The sequence below is a fragment of the Labrus mixtus genome, chromosome 13 (genome assembly GCF_963584025.1).
Source record: "Labrus mixtus chromosome 13, fLabMix1.1, whole genome shotgun sequence".
Classification (NCBI taxonomy): domain Eukaryota; kingdom Metazoa; phylum Chordata; class Actinopteri; order Labriformes; family Labridae; genus Labrus; species Labrus mixtus.
Genome location: NC_083624.1, coordinates 27,117,424 through 27,141,457, shown reverse-complemented (window position 1 = coordinate 27,141,457; position 24,034 = coordinate 27,117,424). Strand labels below are relative to the sequence as shown.

The window sequence follows — 24,034 nt, the reverse complement described above, 5'->3', positions numbered from 1 at the left end:
TTAACCTGAACCGCATGCTTCCTCTCTGCTTCGGATGATTCTTTCTCGGAGATTAGGAATCACAATTTCCTTTATGTTGCCATGGTTACAGGTCTAGCTCTGTCTTCCGGTGGAAAAGAAATTGGTATTCTGCTGTCACAGAAGCCCCAATTCCTACTGGACCTGATGGCCTGCAGACATAGAGCAACAGCTGCCTTCACAGAAGCTGTGTCTGCTCCCACATTTGTTTGCCGGCTTGTGTTTGCGCCGACAACCTTAAATGTGTAATTTCACCTCAGGACAGCATCCATATTTGTTAGACTGTGGAGAACGAGTGACACAGCTCCAGCCGCAGGATGGTTCATGCAGAGGGTTGAAGTTTTAAACAGTCCCTTATTAAAATTCTTATGGCAATGCTGCCGTTGATGTTATGTGTCAAAGTAACTTGACACCTGGGCAGAACTGTTCGGGCTAGTTCCTCCTGAATAGATCCTATACTTCTGAGTCCAGATCACATATTACTCAGTGAAGATGTGCTTTAAACAAGTCTTTTTTCAAAATCAGTCATGTTTAAGTGAATAATATTAAAAGGAAAAACACTGTGTCATCAACTAACTTGAAAAATGAGTTGCCTTTTAGAATACATTTAGCCACTAACCCCTTATTCCATGTACTTCCCTGGTGGCCTCTTTTCTCTGACTTTATACTCAGGATGGGAAAAAGAGTTTCAATGTTTAACTGCTGTGTAGCAAGGAATAATTTATTTATAAAAGTAGAATCTGAAAACATTTTAATTACTGTGCAACTGAAAAGCCAACAGATACCTAAAAGTTTGAGGGAGATGTAGGAAATTTGGATAAGCAAAGTATTTGTTTGCTAGCATTAGACAACAGCTAATGCTAGCACTAAAAACAGCTTAGCTACATTACCTTGAAAGTATAGTGTAAGATAAAGTTATGTGTGTATTGTATTGTGTGTACTAAACAGTAATAGAAGCCTCGATATGTTCTAGCGAACAGTAATATTATCTAGTATGTGGCTGAATGCTAATGTTAGCTGTTGTCTGACCCTAATGGGTTATAAAATGGTTTTTGAAACAGAAATTCTTTTGTTCTTGTCTTTTTAGTATTTTTACAGCATTTGAGATTTTTAGTCTATAGCACCTAATTGAATTAAATGTCTCAACTGTAGTATGGAGTGCCATTAAAATGTTGAACTTTTGGTTATTTGTATTTAGTGCAAGTGAGCAAATGTTAGTATGCTAACACACTGATCTATGTTGATTACCATTATCAAACTTGCTGAATTTGTGGGCACATTAGCATGCTAACACATACAACTCAAACAGGAATGACTGTTAACATTGGACCAGTTGAACATCAGCTGTATTAAATGTATTGTTATTGTTAGCATGTTAATATGCTTGGGTTAGCACTGAGCTATTTATAAGCACAGCTGGGTAACAGGAGAGCCTCTCAGTGCTACTAGCATTGCTACACAGTTAGCATTAAGACAATCAATAAGGTGGCTGTGTTTGCTTGTTAACAATGAGTGTTATTTATCTCAATGCAACAGACAGATTTTCTTTTAGAACTAATGACACTTATTTTCAATTCAATATCCGTCTTACTTTAGCACTAAGGTTCATCATTAGTGCTTTTTCAAAGCAGAGTGCTTCTTGACTGTTGACCTTAATCCTCGGCCACAGGAAGAACAGCCTTGGTCTGAGGCTCTTGTCTCTACATCTGCGTTATCTAAGGTCATCTATATTCTGACAGGGAAATCCCAGAACTGGCACACTGGCCAAATGTTAATATAGGTTCATTGTGAATACATTAAAATGCTTGAATATGATCTTTGACATTGATTTTTTTCATCTCTCAGCATCCCAGGAGGTAACGTTTATACAGCTATTGACTTAATGTTTTTCAAGGGTAAGGATCAGCATGTGTTTGGTCGGATCTGAATCATTTTAAGCTCTTATACTCTACCATATGATACTGTTTGTCATTGCCATTTTTCCTAAATGGATGCATCAGTTGAAAGATGAAACAATGGCACAGCTAAGTATCAGAAGGAGCTAAAACAAGTTCCCAGTGTTTGAAGTGAAATTGAGTCATATTCCAAAATGCATGTCAGGTCACAAACTATCATTAGCACAGTGAACGGTCTCCATCAAAGAGGCAGAGGCGCTCTGGATTTGCTGCTCTGAGGGCTAAGTAGTTTAAGGCTAATCTTGAGGAGGCCAACTGATTGGCCTCACCAGTAAAGCAGCATGTGCAGCTGTCATTATTTATTGCTGTTAAGGATTATGGGTAAAGGAACGAGCAGCACGACAGAACCTACAACCAGCAAATTCCTCAAGTAACCTGCTTCTGAAAAAAAATCTCTTTTAGACCTCACATTCAACCAAGTCCTGAGGCAGGTAGTGCTCTGACTGAGGTGAGGAGGCCTTTGTGTTAGAATGTGTTGATACACTCATACGAACAGTTTCTTTCCATGGTGTGAAATGATGCTCAGGATGATGTTTTTAGTCTGTTAACATATTTTGCGTTGGTGAAACCAGTGCTTTTTATTTATCCTCCTCCACACAAAACTGTATTGAATCATAAAGAATAATTTGTTTCAGTCACTGTGCTGGACTACGATTAATAAAATAAATTCAAGAAATAATTAATCGATTAATCAATGATTTAATTAATTTCCTTAAGTCCTGGTTAGAAGTTCCTGGTAGTGATGTTAATAGTGTAGTTTTTTTTTAAACTTCATGCATCAGTAATATTTTTTAGCATTGTACACCTTTATTGGACAGCAGATAGTACAGAGGTGGCAGGAACTACAGTGAATACAACAAAGACCTGATTCAAGATTCAAGTAAAAAGAAAATCAAAACATGATAGCCTTAGTAGTTTTGTGTTGTGAAATCATATTGTCAGAAAATGTAACAAATCAATGATTATGAATTTCCCAGGAGATTGTTGAAGATACCTTTTAGGAGAGATTTTAGGTTTACCTGCCACCATTGCGACAAAGGAGTTCTGATATTTGACTTGAATATTGCCCCCATAAACTTATACGCAGAGATATTAAATTGAAAACTGCCTCTATGTAAATAGTACTACTTATTTTTATTTCAGGGTATACAGTATATCCCTAATCTAACCCAATGCAAAAACAGATTCCAGTCTTAGCCTCTTGGTATCTGACGTCTTAAATTCTTCAGTTTGCTGTAGCTGCACTTTCATGCCAAATGATTATTAATGTGTATAAATTAATTAATTAATTAATGTGGATTTGGCAAGCCTGTATCTCCATATTAATTATGTTCTTGATAATGCTTGTGCACCATATCTTAATGACATCCCATATTATCACTGTGCTCTCGCTCTGATGCTCTTTCTCTCTCTCACACTCTCTCTCTCTCTCTCTCTCGCTCATGCTCTCTCTCGCTCTCTCTCTCTCTCTCTCTTTCTCTCTCGCTCTGATGCTCTCTCTTGATCTCTTAAACACTTGCAGCACAGTGATTATGTAGATCAGTGTGTCTGCTCCAATATTAGAAGCTGCTCTTTATACATGCAGAGTGGCAAAGTTGCTTATACTTAATTAACATACATACGATATGATTTTTTCCACAAGATTGTGTCACATCTGTTTTGTATCTGAGTTGTGTTATACCTCTGCCCGTCACTGATCTTCACAGCCTGTGCCCAGAAAGCTAATTCAACATCTGTTCATCTCGCTTTTAAACATATTATGACTTTAATCTGAGATTGAGGCTATTGTTTTACACTCCCTACAGAGTCCAAGGCTTAAATTAGGAAACTAAATATAGCAACAGTTGGTTTAGAAACATCTGCCCACACAATACATACATTTCTTCTTGCTGTGTCAAAACTGATTGAAAAATTTGATCTCTTTTTGGGGAATTGTCATGCTCAGGGGAGACTTCATTGCAGGTGCTTTGTACTGGTGTGGTTTAGTGTGAGTAGGTTCATTAAACTGAACAGTGTATATCCCTGTTTAGTTGGTTCTAAAGATGGTGGCTGACTGTGGATTGGATGTGGCTATTTAATGGAGGTAGCTTTTCAGTTATCCAGACGACTGATTCAGACTTAACACAATCATGAAGACGGCAGAAAAATCCATCTGAAAGATGATCAGACACATGGATATATGATTTTTAAAATTGATTAAACAAAAGCTGGGTACAAAACCTACGAAAACTATCAAATATATATTGAATAGAAGAAAACAAATTAAGCTGCCGGTTGGCAGGAGTTGGTTATTAAGGTTGGAGTAATCTATCTACACATTTACACACTGTGATGTTCTTGCACAAACTAACTACATGCCTCTTCAGAAGTGAAGAAATCAAAACATTTTCACCCGCTGAATGTTTATTTGACCATTTTTCCTCACTAACATTACCTTTACCATCACAAGACCATTATTTGTGCTAAAATAACAGATACCGTCAAAATAAAAGCCCATTTTAAATCAGGAAATAAGACGATGAAGATTTAAGGCATTTAAAAGGAACAAATGAACATCAAACTTCAGTTTAATGAAGAAATATTTTCCCTGAAGTGAAAACAATAAACCAGTTAATCACAAAGAAGTTTCTATTTCTTTGTTTTCATGTATCTTTCTGCTAGTATTTCTTCTAGTCTGTGATTAATATCATTGTAACATAACAACACTGACTGTAACGTCCACTACATAATCCTACAGTGTATTCTCTAATAAGCACGTGTCCTGTGTCAGGCGTGTCACGAGCATACTGACCGTTTAATCAATCTGATACCTCTTTGACATGTTTGTGTTCAGGATATATTGTGTATGAAAGGCTTGTCTCTGTCTCGACCTGACCTTGTGGGAGCTGTCTTTCACTGTTACACTTAATTAATCTCCTCATTAACCTATTGATTGCTTTCACCGTTACACTGCTCTACAGTATTTACAGCTAATTGAGGGAGCTCACTGTCTCTTAATTCTGCAGGTAGAGGAGGTTTCTTTTACATGAAAGTGACACACTGATGGATAAACTGAAGTTACATTGAATTTTTCTTCAGTTAATTTGCTAAGTATTCCAATATCACAAATGGAATTATTCAAAGAAATGAACACATAAAAGTCAGGTCATTTTCAACAAGGAGCCATCTAACTCTAAAATAAAGAAGGAAAAAACTAAAATATCCCTTTACTTACATGAAACTTTGAAACTTTCTCATTTTCATATGTTAATAATGCCAAGGTTGACTGACTTGTGACTGGAATTGTCAAATTGTCACCTTGTTCGACCGTGATCGTTGACCAGCCGATCCTCACAAATGTAGCCGATTCTGAGCCGAAAAGTACCTCTCTGCCCAACAACAGGTGTAAGCATCCACGCTCTCCATACATATGTGTGTGTGCTCATCCTCTCCCTCTTTCCCTCCTCAAGGCAGGAGTAGTACATTAAAATATGATTTCATTAATATTCCTGTAATATTCTTCACAGGAACTGTGGGACATTTTAATGTTAAAACCTCAGTGTGTGATTATTAAAAAGTTTGAACTGATGATCACTTTGTAGGAAATATTAAAGATGAATGCATATTGATAATTAACGAATACAACAAACAAGATGAAAACTCTTTGTAGCCGCAAACGCTATCACCATGGCAACAAGAAAGAGAGAGGAACACACGTAAGAGACTACAAGTAAAAGCCTAATGATGAAGACTAGTTATCAACGTTAGTTATTTGTCAGGTTATTCATATTTTCTTTAAAATTCAGTGAGAATGCATCTGAAGAGAGCGAAGGCGTACTATTCTGTTTCTCTCGTGATTTATTATCACCATAAGTTTTAGCATGAAAATACACAAGAATACAGCAAATAAAGGGTTTGACACTCAAAATATCTTGGGGAATTTTTGTGAGTGAGAATGAGAGGTGGTCACTGGAGCAGTTTTGAGACTGAAAACTATCAATCAACAGTCAATTTTCTGAACACAAAAGAAAAAATCCATAAAAGAAAAATTACAAGAATTACAAAAAGGTTTTGCTGCAAATTTTAGTTTTTAGTTTTTTTTTAAAGAAAGGAAAACGGAATCCTCCAAAACGAGAAACTGCAGGTCAGACCTCGAAAAATATAAAATAAGAAAATAATTGGTACATCTGTACTATAGCGTAAAAATGTTTTTTTCCGTCGGTCTTTTGAGATGTGGCTGTAGCTTTCATGTGAGCCCTTAAACTACTTATTCAAAGACACATGTGATGAAGAGCCAATGTAGGCTCAAATGTTGTAAAAAATTTTAAATGAAAAAGAAAATAAGAACATATTGTAAGTTGTTAAAGTATTCTGGTGTGTCGTTCTTTTAGTGGTGAATACTTTGGAACAAAAGTCTTCTCATTCTCTGGTAATAGCAGTTCAAAATGTATAATTCAGTGCTTCACTCTGCTTTCTTGTAACTAGCTGAACTAAACGTGGGGTCTTAGCCTTAATGTGAAGTGACGCTTCCTCCACCTGACTGACAGTAATCCGTGGCTCTGGGAAGGGGTGCTGCTGGAGAATAACCAGCATGGGTCCAGAATTTGAAGAAATTCAGGCAAATGAAGAAAAAAAAAGAGGCCAATCTTTCTTGGTAATTCCAGCTACTTTAAAATATCCTCTTGCTCTCTGCTTTTTTTAAATACAAGTTAATATTAGGCTAAGGCATTATAAAACTTTAAAGCATGTTGCATCAGTGCATTTTAAATTGAAAAGCGTGAACTGGAGTTTGCAAGCAGAACAAAGCATGCCAGGCTATTTGGTTGTCTCTGCTCACACATAACTGTTAGATCTGTCCTCTGATTTATGCCGCTCTGACTAACAGTGGGAGATCCTCGCACAAATGAGCAGAGCAATGCTGCTGTTATTCAGCTGCTCAACGGCCACAACAGGACACTTAATTATGCTTCATGCTAAATCAATATGTTTCCAAGCAGCCCAGACTGGCTCTGCAGGGAAAGAGGGGGAAAAGGAGGGGAAGAGGGGGAGAAGGAGGAGGGAAGCTACCTCCATCTCAGCTACAACCCACTATTGAATGCAGCGGCCATTATTTTCATGGTTGTCCTCTCTGGGCCTGGAGGCTGGCCTACTGTGACAGAATGACTCTGACAGCTGTGGCAGTCCAAACATTCCTTTCCCCCCTTATTTGTGTTGATACTTTTCATGTGCAGCTTGGGGAGTTTTTGGGAGACAAAAAAAAAAATCGAAATTTACAAAAAATTATATAACAGTTTTCTTGCAAGTGTAACACTTCATTAGATGGAACGTAATTAAGCACATCATGCTTTAATCGAGGTGTAATTATAATGAAGCTGTCCTAATTATGGCTACATTGCTAAAACATATGCATGGTCACACGTCTGTATGTGCAGTGAGGACGTGCAGGTCATTTGACAGGATTATCAGAGGGTTCTCCTCCCTACGCTGTTCTCTCTCTCCCGCTGTAGTCGAGTCACCCTGGGAACCTCTGCAGAACATGACCTGAATCTCAATGAGCTCCGGCTGCCACTGACCTCCCTGTCCTACCATTCCTCAACAGTGCACAGTATGCTGCATGGACAAGTACACACTCATACACACATGCAGAGAAGCCGACATGTTCTCTTAAGTGCTTTAAATTACTGCTATCATTTTTGCTACTTTTGAGCCACAGCACGAGGGAGGATGGGACAGGAAGGCAGTGCAGCCCTCACATATGTTTTCAATAACAGGAGGATTGAGTTTTGGGGATGTATCTGCCTGCTACTGGAAGTTTCCATTTCAGCCCAGCCCTGAGGAGTGTTATCTGAAGAGCAACAGTTCACTAAAAGTATCCCAAATCATTTCTGGCCGTTTCTTTCACTACCACGTGTGAAAAGTAGTATTTCTTACTTTTCGCTCCTGAAGTCTGTTTTTTTTTTTTGTATCCAGAGTCTAAAATATCAGCGTTTTCACATTTGGCCTTTTTTTCCTTTTAATCAGATGAGCCATGGAGATGGTCTCCATAGTGACCTTCATCTTCTCCTGCATTTGCTTCTTTCATTCTTTAACTCCAACTGCCTCCTTCATCTTTGACCTCGATCAGCCTCCTGCAATAATGTTAAATGTCACAACTAAAAAAAAACCTGCTGAGAGATGACTGCTCCTTTATCTGTCAAGTTATATATGAACCTGCTGGAGGCCCCCAGACCTGCAGGGGCCCCTCGAATAGCCTGGCCAAATACGGAAGACAGGCGAAATTAAATACACTTTTTTATACCTGCCATATATGGTTGACTGCTAGGCTTTGGAAAAATCACCATCAACACAACCCCCATATCCAACCAGCCACGATCCCCTTTGTTCTTCCTGCCTCTCTGGAGCCTAAAGGTATTGGCAGTCTGTTCACCACCCGTGCCACCCACCCAGGAACACTCCCCCAGGAGAAGCTTGGTGAGCACAGCCCAGCCTGGGTTATTGCAAGTGAAGTGGACCATACCAAAAATCTCCTGGAGGGGAACAGAATAGGGAACACAAAGCTACTTTACACCTGACCTTTCTGTTGTTTTAGCTGACAGGAGCTTACTAACAAGAGATGGGGGTTGAGTGGGGGGCTTTTCTGTGTACCCTGGAGTGGAAAGCTCGGGCGGACATGTGTGCAGACATAGCTGTCATCTTTATTTAGCTCGTCTCTGTCAGCTGGAGCATTGTGGAGGTCAGTGTAGCGATGCGAGATGCTATCTCTCATACACATGTAAACAGTAGCAGCATCCTACGAGCCCCATGTTCAGACCTAATGAACCCAGACAGACCCGACCTGCTGGGACTGAGAACGCTGAATCAGGATGAATTGACTCACTCAAGACTTGGCTGCTACTGTGTAAACTTGTGCCAGTGCTTTTATGGACAGAGGTCATAAACATGGAGATTGGTGACATTTTCTTGGCGTCCCCTATGATGAAAGAAATGTGAGCTGCTGAATGTGTTTTTTTTTCTGTAACCTTTCTGCAAGGGGAGAGACCACGAGGCATGTGCAGAGGGAGAGGGAAATAATTCTCCACCCACTGATTAAACAGCATCAGCTTTTGTAATATTTGTTTACCATTGTTTTGGTGGAAACATGACATTTTTAATAACTAATTCTTGAAGTTTATTGAAGAGCCTTCTGGAGAAGTGGAAACAAAAAGTCTTACTGTAGATATTAAAAGCAAAAATGAATGATAATGTTAAACAGCTAGCATCAATGATGACGTAAACTGTATTTAGCCATAAAATGTATCTGTGATGTTGATTTGATTAAACAATACTTTTGAGATTCAGTTTAATTTACTCAGTTAGTGATTGCTGGCTGTTTGGCCTGAAATGTGGTCTGACGTATCAGCCACAGTAGACAGGTGTTTTCAATGCATGAGGTCTAAAACCCAGCTGCATACAAGATGCTCACCACTACAACACTGCCAGACAATGATCCTCTTATACAGTCGAAGATTTAGCTCCTCTAGAACCAGATATTTTCACCATGAGTAGTTAGGGACCAAAAACAGAGCTGGCAGAGAGGGGAATTCAACATTTCCTCTTTATAGCTGCCCCAAAGTCCCCCCAAATCTGAGCTTGCAGGATTTAATACATAAAAATTACCCTTTTTTTGCTTGATGCGTTTTAGTAAATGTGAGCATTTGAATGTGCTAAACTAGCACTGATTACAGTTCAAATTGTACATGGTCAATATCAACATATTAACAGGTTTGTTTTTTTGCCTTTTTGTACTCTGACATTATGGATCTGTTACTATGGATACAACACATATGATTACTGATGTTCTTACTGCTATGAGTAAGTCAAAATATCTGCTGTATAGATGAAACGTGTCAGTGCTGATATCACCATTCTGTGCACCACTGACCACTTACTAATGTGTCATTTTGGATTTGTTCTGGTTTGACTTGTGCTGGTGGAAATTATCATAATATTGCCAAGAGTGTCGTCAACTGTGTCATGGTTGGGCTCTCTCCTTTCTCCTAACCCGCCTGCTCAAGGCCCTGATCCTGGCCCCATCCAGCACCTTTTAGAAGAACCAGGAGGCCAAATGTGAGCCAGGTCTTATCACACCACATCGCTAATGCTCTTGTGTCTGAATGGGAGTTAAATCCCTGCAGCCTGATCCCAAAATCTCGTGGAAAGCCTTCCAAGAAGAGCAAAGCTGTTATATCAGCAAATTAATTCCCATAGTTTTGGAATGAGATGTTTCACAGTTACATAGTTGTTTGATTTCACATACTTGTTTGGAGGGTTTCACATGGGAGTGTTGCATAATGCCGAGTGTCCTCATTGTACTTAAAATAATTCCACCATAACCTTCTCATTATTGAATCTGTACATATGAGTTAACATTTTAAGAATTATAAATTCAATCCATATATGAAATGATGTCATTAAGGTTTTGGCATATGCCTGTCTGGTCCACTCATGTGCCGCAGCCATTTCTGAGTCGGAAAGTTTATTTTCTTTTTCTAACTTCCGGTTAAGGTTTGACAGTACGCAGTGTCCATGCCCCTTTGAGGCAGAATCTTGGTTTTGCCAAAACTTTAGAACATACAACACATGAGTGGCATATGCAGTTCTGGTCCACTCATGTGCTGCAGCATGCTGCATATAAGTGGCATATGCCTTGGAACATGAGTGGCACATGCCGCGGAATATGCAGCATATGAGTGGCACATGCCGCGGAATATGCAGCATATGAGTGGCATATGTCAGTCTGGTCCAATCATGTGCTGCAGCATGCTGCATATAAGTGGCATATGCCTTGGAACATGAGTGGCACATGCCGCGGAATATGCAGCACATGCGGCAGAACTGTCTGCCGGTCTGGTCCACTCGTGCCGTGGCATATGCTGCATATGTTTACATATGCCGCGTCATATGTCAGTCTGGTCCACTCATGTGCCGTGGCATATGCCGCATATGTTTACATATGCCGCGGCATATGTCTGTCTGGTCCACTCATGTGCCGTGGCATATGCCGCATATGTTTACATATGCCAGTCTGGTCCAATCATGTGCCACTCATATGCCGCATATGAGTGGCACTTTGAGGTAGAATCTTGGTTTTGCCCAAACTTTAGAACATACAACACATGAGTGGCATATGCCGTTCTGGTCTAATCATGTGCCGTAGCATGCTGCATATGAGTGGCAAATAAGCAATTCATTGTGGTGTGGGAGAATAATAACTCCTTCAGTTTCATTGTGGCATGGGAGAATAATAACTCCTTCAGTTTCATTGTGGCATGGGAGAATAATAACTCCTTCAGTTTCATTGTGGCGTGGGAGAATAATAACTCCTTCAGTTTCAATAGGGTCCTTGCTGCGAGGTCGGTGCTCGGACCCTAAAAAAATGTTTCAGGTGGCAGATTTCTGCTTCCTCCTTAGATTCTGATTCAAATGACCTAAAGAATGTTGGCCAGGATTGTACGACGCTGTTATCACATTGTTGTTGCTCTGTGCAGAACCAGGAAGATGCCAATCAAAACTTGTTCTGCCACACCCACACAGCTCATTAGAAATGTTTTGAACTGCAAAATGAACGGTTGAACTGGGTTTACTTCCAGTTGTCTCCCCTTATTTTTTACTTTTTGTGGGTGCTAGATGAGATGCTGAGCTTTAATACCATAAATGCATTTTTCTTATTTCATGTAAATTGTTTGAGGCTTTGAAAGGGACTCGTTATTTAAGGTTCCATTACATTGTCTTCACTATAAAGCCTCTGAAGGCTTTATTACAACAGAGTCACATAGTGTCCTTCGAGGGCCTCCATCACTTCAGCACTCAATCTGTTGCGACTTGTGCTTCATTAAGGACAGCGCCCTTTGCGTGGCGGGCTGCCGCAGTGTTGAATAGCAGTGCCATAACTCCAGTCTGCAACAGCTGCATTTAATCAAGCTGTGCCTTTGCTCCAATCAGCCTCTGCCTAACCCATCTCTGCTTGGCTCGTGGTCACTTTACTCTGACAGCAGATTTATAAGTCTGGATATGAGAGAGCGCCCCAGAAACACTCCTTGGCCCTCACTGTATTCAGCTCTGTACGGGAGGAATCTGTCCAGCTCAGTGCACCAAACACAACATACACACTCATTTAGGAGTTACATCCCCTGTTGGTTAAATCGGTCAATTAGAAAGCTATGTGTGTATATGAAGCCTCTTTCCCTCCAGCCTTCTTAATCAGCACTGATGCCATATGGAAACAGCTGGTCCTCAGTGGTGGGATGCCCTCTGCTCTGCATGAGGCAGCCTGGAGAGAGATAGCTGTTCTACACACAGGAAGGACACACACAGGGAGGAGTGACGAGGATTTGGGGGGGACTTGTTTGGGGAAGATTACGGATTTGGTTGGGGAAGTGTAAACCCTCTCACTAAGCTGGAGGAGCTTAAGTTTTTACTCTCCAAGCATTAAAAGGAACATAGTCGGTGTCATGCTTTGCTTTTTAAAACACTGCATGGATTTACAGGCAGGCAAACCCCCCTTTCATGTCAGATGAGGAGACAATGTCAACCCAGTTCAACTGTAATTCTTGTAGTTGTGTTCACCTTGGCATCTCACTGTCCTTTTATGTAAAAGAAGGGGGGGAGGGGGGGGGGGGAGTCTTCTTCTTTGAAACGTACTCACATGCAATTCTGAATCCCTAACCGCTACCATAAACACTTTCACTCTGAAGCTGTGATAAGCTTCGCACTGCTGCAAACCAGTCACGAGGAATCAGCCATGCAGAAAGTGTCTTGCTGTGTGCCTAACAGAGCTCTGTGTCTCCTTGGGGCGTCTGTAACCGCAGCAGTGTTTCTGTGGAAATCCCTGACATTTATTTGACCTTCCATGGGAACGTTTCTCTCCATCCAGAGATGGGGTGGATTTTTTCCTTTTTCTGTCATCACTGTCAGTCTTCAAAGTGTTTGTGTGTACTGTATGTGTGGAGAGAGTCTTTATCGCATCCTGATTCTGTATCAGCCTCAAAGACCGCTGGTCCACCATCAGCGACAGCAATGACACTGAAAACACAGATCAAAGACGAGGTCCAGACCCCTGTAGCTGCAAAAGCTTCCTGGAGCCGACTGAGCTTTTTGAAAGCAGGGATGGATGGAAGGAGGGAGGCTAGCCAAGGAATTTAGACAGAGTTGTCATCTATTTAGGGGAATTAAACTTCCAGATGAGTCGCCATTCTTCGCAGCAGCCTTTTTGTGTTACTTAAAGCTTTTTTTTAATGTGTCCAAATCTTGTAAATAATAGAAAACGGCTGACAACAAGACTTCAGAGGAAACATGACCCTAAAAAACTGAGTGTTATTTTAACCAGAGTTCTTTGTTGTTTTATTTTCCTCTTGTTCACAGCAAAAAGCCTCAGGCAAGGTGCTGTTTGACCTGGTGTGCTCTCACATGAACCTCATCGAGGGCGACTACTTCGGTCTGGAGTTTCAGAACCAGCAAAAGATGATTGTAAGTTATGAACAAAATGATTTAAAATGAAGCTCCTTTTTTTTTCCATGTAAAACTAAATCTCAATTCATGTTTGTAATCTGTTATATTACAGGTTTGGTTAGACCATATCAAGCCCATTATCAAGCAGCTGCGACGTAAGTGTTTCCAAATGGCTCAATATCTTTTTCTCTGTTCATTAATTAAGCTAAAATATCTTTTAACATTGATAAAGGTTAGGTATGACTTGAGTTTAAATCCCTCCAAGGAGGTGATGGGCTTTGTGCTGTATGTTTTTTAATGCAACCTATCCAATAAAAAAGGAGGAATCTGTGTAGCTAGTGTTCAGTTCATTTGTTAAACCTAGCAAGAAATAAGTGAGTTAATGCAACATTTGTCTTACATTCATGAAGGTTCTCATGTTTAGTTTTTCTCTGGGCCCACATGTGGAGAAGTTGATCCAGCTTTATTGTTAGCCTGAGGTTTTTGGTTGTCATGTAAGGATGCGAGCTCTCGAGGAGTGTTTGTTTTTCTAAGACTGCTCCCATCTCATCTAGCTCTACCTGATAAACTGGCAACTGAGTGTTTATTGTGTCATTAATCATGTATCCCTCACAGGGCCGAAGCACACAATCCTGAGGTTTGCTGTGAAGTTCTTCCCTCCGGATCACGCTCAGCTCCTGGAGGAGTTAACAAGGTCAACAGCTCTCCACAGAAACATTACATTCATCTCATTTTCAGAATTAGAATCGGGGTTTATTGCCAAGTACATTTACACATACAAGGAATTTGACTTGGTGTATTGGTGCTAAACAATTAACAAGGAAATAAAGCAGAACTAACAACAACTTAAATAATACAGTATAAGAAGATATTACAATATATAAAATAGAATTTAAAAATGTAAAATATAAAATATAAAAAATAAAAAACAAAAAAATTAAAACATAAAATGTACAAAAGGTGTAATGTAGGAGCTGTGCAGTGGACTATGAGAATCATGTATGTTTTCCAAGTATCATTTTGTATATTTGATGTGAATGTAAAAGGCTTTAACAGTCGTCGCAGAAGCATAAATGAAACATGCTCCTCTGTTCCCAAAAGATTTATTCCCCTCACTGCTTTGCAATTTACATGTCATGGCTGCCATGTTTCTGATTTAGGCCTGAGGAGATTAGCGTGAAGCTAATGATTTTCTGCTTCCTGTTTCCATGTTGTGGAGCTGCTTGCATGTTTTCACTGTCAGAGCGGAGAAATATTGGGCACGCAGAGAACAATATCTGTCTGACACACCTGTGTGTGTGTGTGTGTGTGTGCTGTTGTTCTTGGCTGAGGACTCACACATACTTCAGATGGGTTTTTTTTACAATGTGGTTGCTACACTGTGTGCAGTAATAACAGTCGGAATGAAAAAGAGAGATGCACATAAAGCCTGCACATGTAAAGCAACTCACCTCTGAAACACAAATGAAATATTTGCATAAATGACACTAATCAGAATGTGGTTGCATGTAGTGCTGATCAATCTGGGCAAAGTTTGAAACAAATCCAAAACTGGCAGCTACGCCAGCGTCTTAGGAGAAACTAATAGAGCAACTGTACATTGTATTCAATCAGAACTGGAATTACTGCAGCTCCCTCAAATGTCATGTTTGAATTCTTAAAGGTATTGGTATTTGCTCGCTCCAGTGCTGGAAACCACCACCACACTTTCTCTTATTTGATGTGTGAAACCTGTTTGTGTTTGTGTCCAGGTACCTGTTCGCCCTGCAGATCAAACAGGATGTTTCCTGTGGACGTCTGACCTGCAACGACAGCAGTGCTGCACTGATGGTCTCCCATATTATCCAGTGTGAGTTCCTCATGGCTGTTTGCTCGTTCAGCTTGAGAGACCAAAGAGTCGGCTGATCAGATAGTTGTCTTTGAAAAAAACTCTGTGTGTGTTTATCACACTGAGCTCACCATCAAAACATGTTTTAGTACATTGTTTATGTTGAAGATCATAAAGGAATAATAGAATTTACATTGTATATATTGTACATTTATTGACTTATGTTATTTATTTAAATTATCCCGGGGTTGCTGTGGTTACCTTTTTAGTCAGAAGCAGCAATAATATTGCAGGACTGCTTCAGAGAAACTGTTCATTCATGGAGCTGTGCAGGAAACCAGACATTCATGAGCCACTGTGTGTTCCCCTCTGTGTGATTTGTCACATTCAGTCACTTTTCTTATTTTCATACCAAATACTTCTACAATAACAAGCGATTGTTGTCCTCTTTTTTTTCCTTTTATTTCCATTTTCTTAGCGGAGATCGGGGACTTTGAGGAGAGCCTCTGCCGGTCACACCTCCTTAACAACAACTACATCCCCGATCAAATGCCCCTGATCGACAAGATCATGGAGTTCCACTCGAAGAATATGTGAGTTCTTGTTTGCGCGGTCTAAAAAATGACACGTTCCTTCGATTCAGTCCATGTTTCCCCTGATCATAAAGTCCCTGTAGCTGTGACTGAAGAGCAATTATTCTCATCACCCAGTGAACAGGAAAGGTTGTTTCAGAACCTTTTGTGTGTCCTGCTGTGAAGTTTTATTACACAGGTGACACCTTCAGGAAAAACAGCCGTGGAGTGAATAGGTTTCTTTCTCAGCTGTGCTCTGTTTTCTGTTATCATGCATCAACTTAGAAAAGCTCGCCTTTTGTAAGTTGTTTTTACAGCTTCTGGCCAGAAGTGATTATGAGTGTGTATTCCATCCACAACATACTACACGGAAAGCCCCCTGTAACCTATACTCTCACAGATGTTGTAAGTCTGGCTTGTAGGTTAAAAACACAGATTTTTTAGGGTTTATTTTTTAGGGTTTATTTTTTAGGGTTTATTTTTTAGGGTTTATTCTCATGTGTAGACTGTGTATTTTCTTGTTTGACACTGTAGTGTCTTAAGAGTATATTACTGGATGATTTTTCAAATATCCTCCCACCCGCCTCCTCAAAATGTCCCAATCAGCTCACAAATGTCAATGGGCTCTCCCAGAGGTTGCCACATAGTGGGCATTTGTTACAGAAAAAAAGAGTTCCATTAAATCTCCTGCTCTCGTTGACTTGCGCTCTGCTCTCTAAAGGCTCTCTGTGTTGATAACTGTAACTGCAGTTCTTCTGAGGCAAGTCTCCTATCAAAAAACCACACACAGGAAACTGGACGGCTTATCCACTGATAAGAATTAGGAAAGTTAGTTAACGTTTGCAACCCCTCCCCAACCTTCCAGCACTGCTCCAAAAAGACTTGGATAAACATTAGAAACGTGGATCCACTCAGACTCGCTCTTTCACCTCAATTAGTGGGGCACACAGTGTGATGATAAGCCAGGATTGAATGTATTTGTCCAAAAAATATGCTTAAAAGATAATGAATGCTTGAGTTTTTTAATTGTAAAGTCGAAGTGTTTAAACCCAGAGGTAAGATTAGCCCTCAACACTTTTAAAATACGTTTATTTAAAGAATAAGAAAAAGGTTATTCTCTTCTATTATTATAAAAAAATCTATCACTCTTACTTCCTGACTCCTCTGTCCTTTCTGTGGTTCTCAGTCCAAAGCCCGGTCATTTCTGAACCATAAAAAAACACATTCAAATGTAACCACCGGGTTCCCACTGGGCTCTGTATGTTAAAGATAATGTGATCTAAACATAATTCAATGGTGCATTTGTTGAGGGCTATTTCCATCCACAGATTACGACACATTTGTTGCTTAGGGGAGTATTTACAGCAGCAGGATGATCTATATGGGATTAACTCAAATGAAGCACAGTGGCTGTGTCCACAGGCCATGAACTGAACTGCCATCCAGTGCAGCACTTTGTTTGTCCTTAATCGTTTTTGGACAACACTGAAAGTAAACGGCACTGTCATGTCAGTCCTCGACTCATCAACAGACAACTCTCCTACATTAAGCATGAATTCATTCTTTGTTTTGATCTTTTTTGTCAAACTTGAAAAAGGAGAATATTTCAAATGCTTCTTCTTAAACTTGAGTCTCTCTTGTTTTGTGTTGTTAGAGGTCAAACGCCAGCTGAATCCGACTATCAGCTGTTAGAAGTGGCGCGCAGGTTGGAGATGTACGGGATTCGTCTTCACCCTGCCAAGGATCGTGAAGGCACGAGGCTGAGCTTAGCCGTGGGTCATACTGGTGTCCTGGTCTTTCAGGTCAGTCACAGGAGGCAGTAGCTCAACTCGTGTTTTTAAAAACAGTTACTTGTGTGTCAGCTTCACCTCAGTGGAAATGATTGTTGGTGTTAAAAGTGTTTGTCCTCACGTCAGACACACACACGGATTAACGCCTTCAACTGGTCTAAAGTGCGTAAACTGAGCTTCAAAAGGAAACGTTTCCTGATCAAGCTGAGGCCAGATCTAAATGTAAGTTATGTCCTTGATTCAGACTGTTTGAAATACAAAACTCTTCAGTTGATGTTTTTTAATTTGATGATAATTTAGCATTATTTAGATGGAGGCTTCAAATAAATAAATACTAAATCCTAATACAGTGTTTGATGTTTTAAGTCATGTGTTTATTCCCCCCCCCCCCCCCTCAGAGTTCATATCAGGACACTCTGGAGTTCCTGATGGGCAGCAGAGACTGCTGTAAAATCTTCTGGAAGATCTGTGTGGAATACCACGCTTTCTTCCGCCTCTTTGAGGAGCCTAAGGCCAAGCCCAAGCCTGTGCTCTTCACCCGAGGCTCCTCCTTCAGATTCAGGTAGAGAGAGAGTCAGCTATCTGTCAAACAGCAGTTTCTCCTCCATCACTTAACAGTCCAGCACAGCGCTCCCAGAATAGCTCATTATTATCTCTCCTGTTCTCTGCAGCGGGCGCACACAGAAGCAGGTGATTGATTATGTGAGGGAGTCTGAGTTTAAAAAGATCCCCTTTGAAAGGTAAAACAGGCTGCAGACATGATTGACATTTTGTGTTGTGTGAGGTCGCTCTGAGTTTATAACACTGACCTTTAACATCCTGTGTGCCAGGAAACACAGTCGGGTTCAACACAACAGTCGGGTCCAACAAAACAGCCGCCTGTCGCCTTTGCCTTCTCCTCGCCACCATGAAGTGCCAACAGACGTGAGTGGATCTGTTTCTCAGTGAATCTGAAGTAGACCATTCACCCATGTGCATACCAAGTTACCTTACAGATCCCATTACTTACAAGGTTTCTTTTTCAAACCTTTCTCACCAAAAAAACCATCAAGGTACTTTTTAGATTTTACAGCTTGCATTGTTTAAGACATTTTAAACTACAAGAGGTGTTCCATGAGTTCTGGTATACAGACTTTAAACTATATGTATCACTTTGATTCATTTGTTTTTAATACAGAGAGCTAGTTACAGAAAAGTGTCTCTGTCTATTTTCATCAGTCCTACATATCATTTCTTTTTGTGCTGTGCTGTCTTTCATGTGAGGTGTGTGCGCACTGATATCTTTTTACATGACTGAAGTTCACTAACGGATAAATCAAGTTATTTGAATTGAACTGAACCGAATTTGAATAGCTGTTAGGATATTCAGTATATTGGCACATCCTAATTTGTGGTGATGCTTCATTCATTCATTTAAAAGAACACCACCTGTTCCAGATCTATTCATTAGTGGTTGCCTCCCCATTGGACCAAGTCACGCTTTTGGTGCTTTGAACTAGTACATTTTTTTTGGCTAGTCTAACTTACACTCATTTGTACATTGTTTAGCAGTATTACTACATGTATTATATTTATATCACAAACTCTTGATCACTTAAAATGAAGGCAGGAATATTCACTTTTTCAAACATGAAAAAAGCTTCTTATGTTCTCTGCATCAGGCAGAGTTAACTAAGGCTTTATATGTGATTTTTTGATCCAGCAGATGTCGCCACTTGAGCACCAGCATGAAACCAAAACAACTCGCGCTGCATTGTTGTGTTAGCATGCTAATGCTAGCGATCTTTATTATGCTCGTATCTTCACACTGCATGTAAATTTACCTGAAATGAGCGTGATCTAGAAACACAGTTAAGCAGTGAGTACAGTATGTTATTCTTCTTTTCTCTAGTCCCTCAATTAAACAACTTTTATACACGAGGGGAGGAGTCAGCCGGCCGTCCCGGCGATGTAAACAAAGTGAAGATAGGACTCTGAAAACTCTGAAAACATCACAGACAGTAGGACTCGGGTGTTACACCCATTGTAAACAGTCATGACTCACAGAGTTATTTTCAGAGGATATACTTGATTTATATTATATTTAAGTGTGAAAAATCACATATTAAGACTTTAAGGTAGTATCACTAATCACATCCTTCATGGTCAGGAATAAAACATACTCATTATGTGTCTCTTTCTGTCAGCATGGGGCTCCCAGGGTAGACTCTCCTCATCGGCGTCATTGGACAGAGTCAGCATTAGTGACTGCAGAAGACCCCTCAGCTTCACGGACTACAAGGTTAAGCCCGGCTCACCAGAGGAACGGCCACAATGAAAGAGACAGAACGGGGTCTGCGTCCCGGACGGAGGAGAGAAGAGGCTCGACGCGACAGACTCAGCCGGATCATCTGAGTACAGGTCCAGCATTTAGGCCGTCTCGAGGCAGCAACTCTTCCATTCCGTATATTGACTGTAAGGATGTAGATAGTGAATGCAGCCCGGGCAGGGACCAGGCTTTAAGAATGAATCACAGAGAGCAGGCCGCGCTCCAACGGGGTTCTGCAACAGGGAGCATAAACGGGCCTCTGCAGGTCCAGCAGGAACACTTTCTGGGTAGGATACGGTACAGAGAGTCCCCTTCTTCTTCTAGACAATCCCTCAACATGAGCCACGACTTTAATGAGTCTCCCAACCAGTCATACCAGAAAGTTAACAGAAGTCCTGTCCACAGTGCTCTGGTGGACCCTGCTCATTTTAGAGAGAGGCACTGCAGCAGCCCTCTGACAGTCCACAATGTGGCTCCAAGGAGTGTTGTCCCCAGTCCCCCCATGGACCCCCCACATCAGTCAAACCCCCACAGTTACGCGGAGCAGAACGGCTACAGCTCTGCTCCCGCTCCATGTGAAGAGGGCAGATACTCCCCTATCCCGAGTCGCTCCCCCCGCTCACACAAAAGCCACAAAGTGAGACACCACCTGGACGCAAACCCCAACCAGGGGACGTCCTTCTCAGGGCAGGACTCACACCCCGTCCTGTCCCGGGCTGAGCGCATGGCTGCTCTAGAGCGCCGCATGGTGGCTAATGGCCTCTCGGCACCGGGCAGGCCCAGGTCCAGTCTGGGACACAAGCGGTTGAGGCAGGCAGGTGTCCCACAGATGGGAGGGGTTCAGATGAACGACTGCTCCACTACGAGTGGTTCAGAGTCTGATGAATCTGAGGTGGAGACTCACAGGGGGACCTGCAGCAGCCCCCTGATGTTTGGTAACCAGGTGGAGGCTAACTCTAGTTCTCCTATTCCCAGGAACAAGTTTTCCTTTGGCAGCCTGCAGCTGGATGAGGAGGCAGATGAGGACGGGTGCCAGGCCTTCAGTGATGAGGAGGGTGCACAGATTTTCAGCTGTTAGCACACAGAACCCCCCCCCCCACACACACACACACCCGAGAGTTTAAAGGGTTTAGTTTGGGTCCAGATGGAGTTAGAAAAGCTGTGTTGTGTGGGTGATAGATTATATCAGAGAGCGACTGAGAACTCCATGTTCACAGTAATCTTAAACTATTAGATGCACGTTTTGAACTCAGCATCTTTCATGGAGGGGTGCAGAAAGGAGGGAACTCCAGCCTCCCCGTCATTTTAAGAATTCCTTACAGAAATACACAAGTGCCATGTTAGGATTTAATAAGGTACAGAGAATAAGAGGCTCTGTTCATGTTGGAACGCTTCAAGAAATTGCACTTTTTAATCACCTTTTTTTTACACAAATCAGATATTTAGAACAGAAATGCTGAAATCTTGGTTGAGCTTCTGTGTCTCCGCTGCCTTACTGTATATGATGTTGATGAGTTGTACAGTACAGGGCTCGTCTCGTTCAGCCCAGAAGGATCTGTGGACTGATATTTGTGGCAGCGATTGTTGACATTGTAGGCATTTGGAATAATCCTGTCGCTTTGTCTGATGCTGCGTCTCCCACTGTCATGAGAGACGTAGTGATAGTGTCTGAAGTATTTGGCGTCGCAGTGGAAACTCATAACTGCTCTGCAAATATGGATTTGAACATCTAATTGGTGTTTAAATATTGTTTACAGTTCGTTTAGCTCTTTGCTACCTGACACAGAAACATGTCATGTTTATAACAAATGAGGGATTCAACATGTCTTGAGAGTATTTTTGTAAATAAATAGTCTGACTGCATTAGAAGGAGCAGCAGCGTTTTGGTCTGGCTGAGGTGAAAAGTCTGTTGTGGTGGTATTCTATCCACTCTCTCTTGTTCACTATTGATGCCTTCCATCTGCTCTCGACTCCTGCTCCAGTATCTCTGGCTTTTAATTTGGTGTCAAGCTCCAACAGCTGTGTTGTGGAAGTTTCCCCAGTTTGCCGAGTTTTTCAATCATCTTCACAAATGGCTCCGCACTTTTACAGTTTCCTTCTGCACTTTTGTCTTTTGTCTGTGTTTTTCTATTTGTGTTCGTTGAAAAAGTCTGTTTCTTTATCCACTGTTCTGTCGAGCATGAAACTTTTCATTTCTTTTCTTTTCTGTTTTTTGGTTTTGTTTTTTTCAAGATGCATGTAAACCTGTTCTGTCACTCACTACAGTCTGTGTGGTGGAAAGATTACTGCTGTCTGGGTTCCCGCCTCTGCAGTGATCCCGCTCAGAGTTTATTTATTCCTGAGCAAGAAAAAAGAAAATCAGGCTAAAGATGACAGGAGCTTGGGAATATGTAGGAAAATAGAAGCAGGTTAGAGTAACAAGTTATATGTGAGTACTGAATGTGTGAAAGGCAGATTAAGGGCAACTCCTCAAAGCACAGAGTCCCTCGGCTCGTCCATCACTGTCGACTGCTGCTTCAAAGTGCTCACAAACACTTTTAACATTGATTTCATGTAGCATATATACAGTATGTCTGTAAACGTTATAGCTTTATATGTATGTATGTATGGGTTTTTATTTTGTATTATATTTTAACATTTATTTTTGGGCCTTTTGTGCCCCCAAAGGAGAGATAGGACAGTGGACAGAGCCAGAAATCAGGGAGAGAGAGAATGGGGAATGACATGTGGGAAAGGAGCCACAGGCTGGATTTGAACCTGGGCGGGCCGCCCGCCTGGAGGACCACAGCCCCCACCCATGGGGCACGCGCACTAACCACCGCGCCACCAGCGCCCCCTGTGTGGGTTTTTATTAGCTGTTTAAGTCAAGATCAGTTTTAGATTTTGGATTATTTGATATTTCAACATGAGTATTGGCCCAAATCTTTGCTGATTAAACATGAATGTGACAATGTAATTACAAAATAGGTGGTACCAGTAGCGCAGTGGTTAGTGCGCGCCCCGTGTACAGAGGTTATAGTCCTCCAAGCGAGCTACCGGGGTTTGAATCTGACCTGTGGCTCCTTTCCCGACTTTCCCAACTCTCTCTCTCCACTTTCCTATCTCTCAAATAAAAGCATTTATAACAAGCCCCAAAAAATAAAACTTAAAATAAAATATTACAAAAGTGGGCACTCCTGTAGCTGAAAGTTAAATTAGGCTTATCAGAGAAACAAGAAATAGAAAGAAAAAACTTTGAAAACGTCAGATGGATACAGAATGAGTAATAACTGGAAAATGGAGGCGGAGCATTCTTCTTGTTTATGCAGCTTATAGTTGCACAAAGCATTTGCAACAACTGTTTGGCCATGCATATGCTCCTGAAAATCCAAAATATATCAGTGACAAAATGTTCAAAGCTGTATGAATGAGATTAGTACAGCACCATTAAATCAAACAGACGCTTGTTTATTTGTGGGAATGACTGGATCAGCACGAGAACCCTCTCTGGTGCACAAAGCTCTCCCATACACCTGGAGGTAAACTCTGTCATAGTGCAATCTGAGGAAGAGAGGACATGCTCTTCTTCAACTTTGGTGATTTCACTTTGAACGACTTTAAGTGTCCCAGGTCTGCAGGAGAGACTTGTGTGTGTGTGTGTTTTTTCCACCTCTTATGTTTCCAATGCATGCTGTGTTAAACCAGGACTGAGGTGTGTTCTGCACATCACACTGTTCTGCCCTGTCTGCTCTCTGCATGTACTATCAGATGATACAGGAAGTCACTTTACTTTAGTTTCATAGTTTTTCATTTAACAGTCTGGAAAATGTGATGTAAGCACAGATTTTGGGAATAAATAAATCATGCAGTATCATTAGAGACTGAAGTCTGAAAGAGACTGCTTCTAAACAGAATGTTTCCTAAACTCAAACTGTGTTACTTCAACAAGTCAAGTGGTGTAAAAGTGATTTGTACTCTAACTGAATAATGCAAATGTTTCCTCATTACCAGCTGACTTTTTCAGAACAACTATAATATATTCATGACAAAACGGTCATGTGGCTGTTTATTCAAAACATTAAATGACATTCACAGGCATCTTTTATTCATTTACTGTA

General features: G+C 41.0%; 1 protein-coding gene across 2 annotated transcripts in view; it reads left to right on the top strand.

Moving 5' to 3' along the window:
• The window catches only part of LOC132987453 (FERM, ARHGEF and pleckstrin domain-containing protein 1-like), a 58,189-nt gene that overhangs the window by 19,865 nt on the left and 14,290 nt on the right, over positions 1 to 24,034 (top strand). For both annotated transcript variants that reach the window (XM_061054536.1, XM_061054535.1), the window contains exons 3-13: positions 13,353 to 13,457; positions 13,552 to 13,594; positions 14,055 to 14,133; positions 15,191 to 15,288; positions 15,746 to 15,860; positions 17,494 to 17,641; positions 17,756 to 17,851; positions 18,028 to 18,191; positions 18,301 to 18,369; positions 18,460 to 18,553; positions 19,816 to 20,029. In XM_061054536.1, the coding sequence (XP_060910519.1) occupies positions 13,353 to 13,457; positions 13,552 to 13,594; positions 14,055 to 14,133; positions 15,191 to 15,288; positions 15,746 to 15,860; positions 17,494 to 17,641; positions 17,756 to 17,851; positions 18,028 to 18,191; positions 18,301 to 18,369; positions 18,460 to 18,553; positions 19,816 to 20,029 (1,225 nt within the window). The remainder of the gene's footprint in view (positions 1 to 13,352; positions 13,458 to 13,551; positions 13,595 to 14,054; positions 14,134 to 15,190; positions 15,289 to 15,745; positions 15,861 to 17,493; positions 17,642 to 17,755; positions 17,852 to 18,027; positions 18,192 to 18,300; positions 18,370 to 18,459; positions 18,554 to 19,815; positions 20,030 to 24,034) is intronic.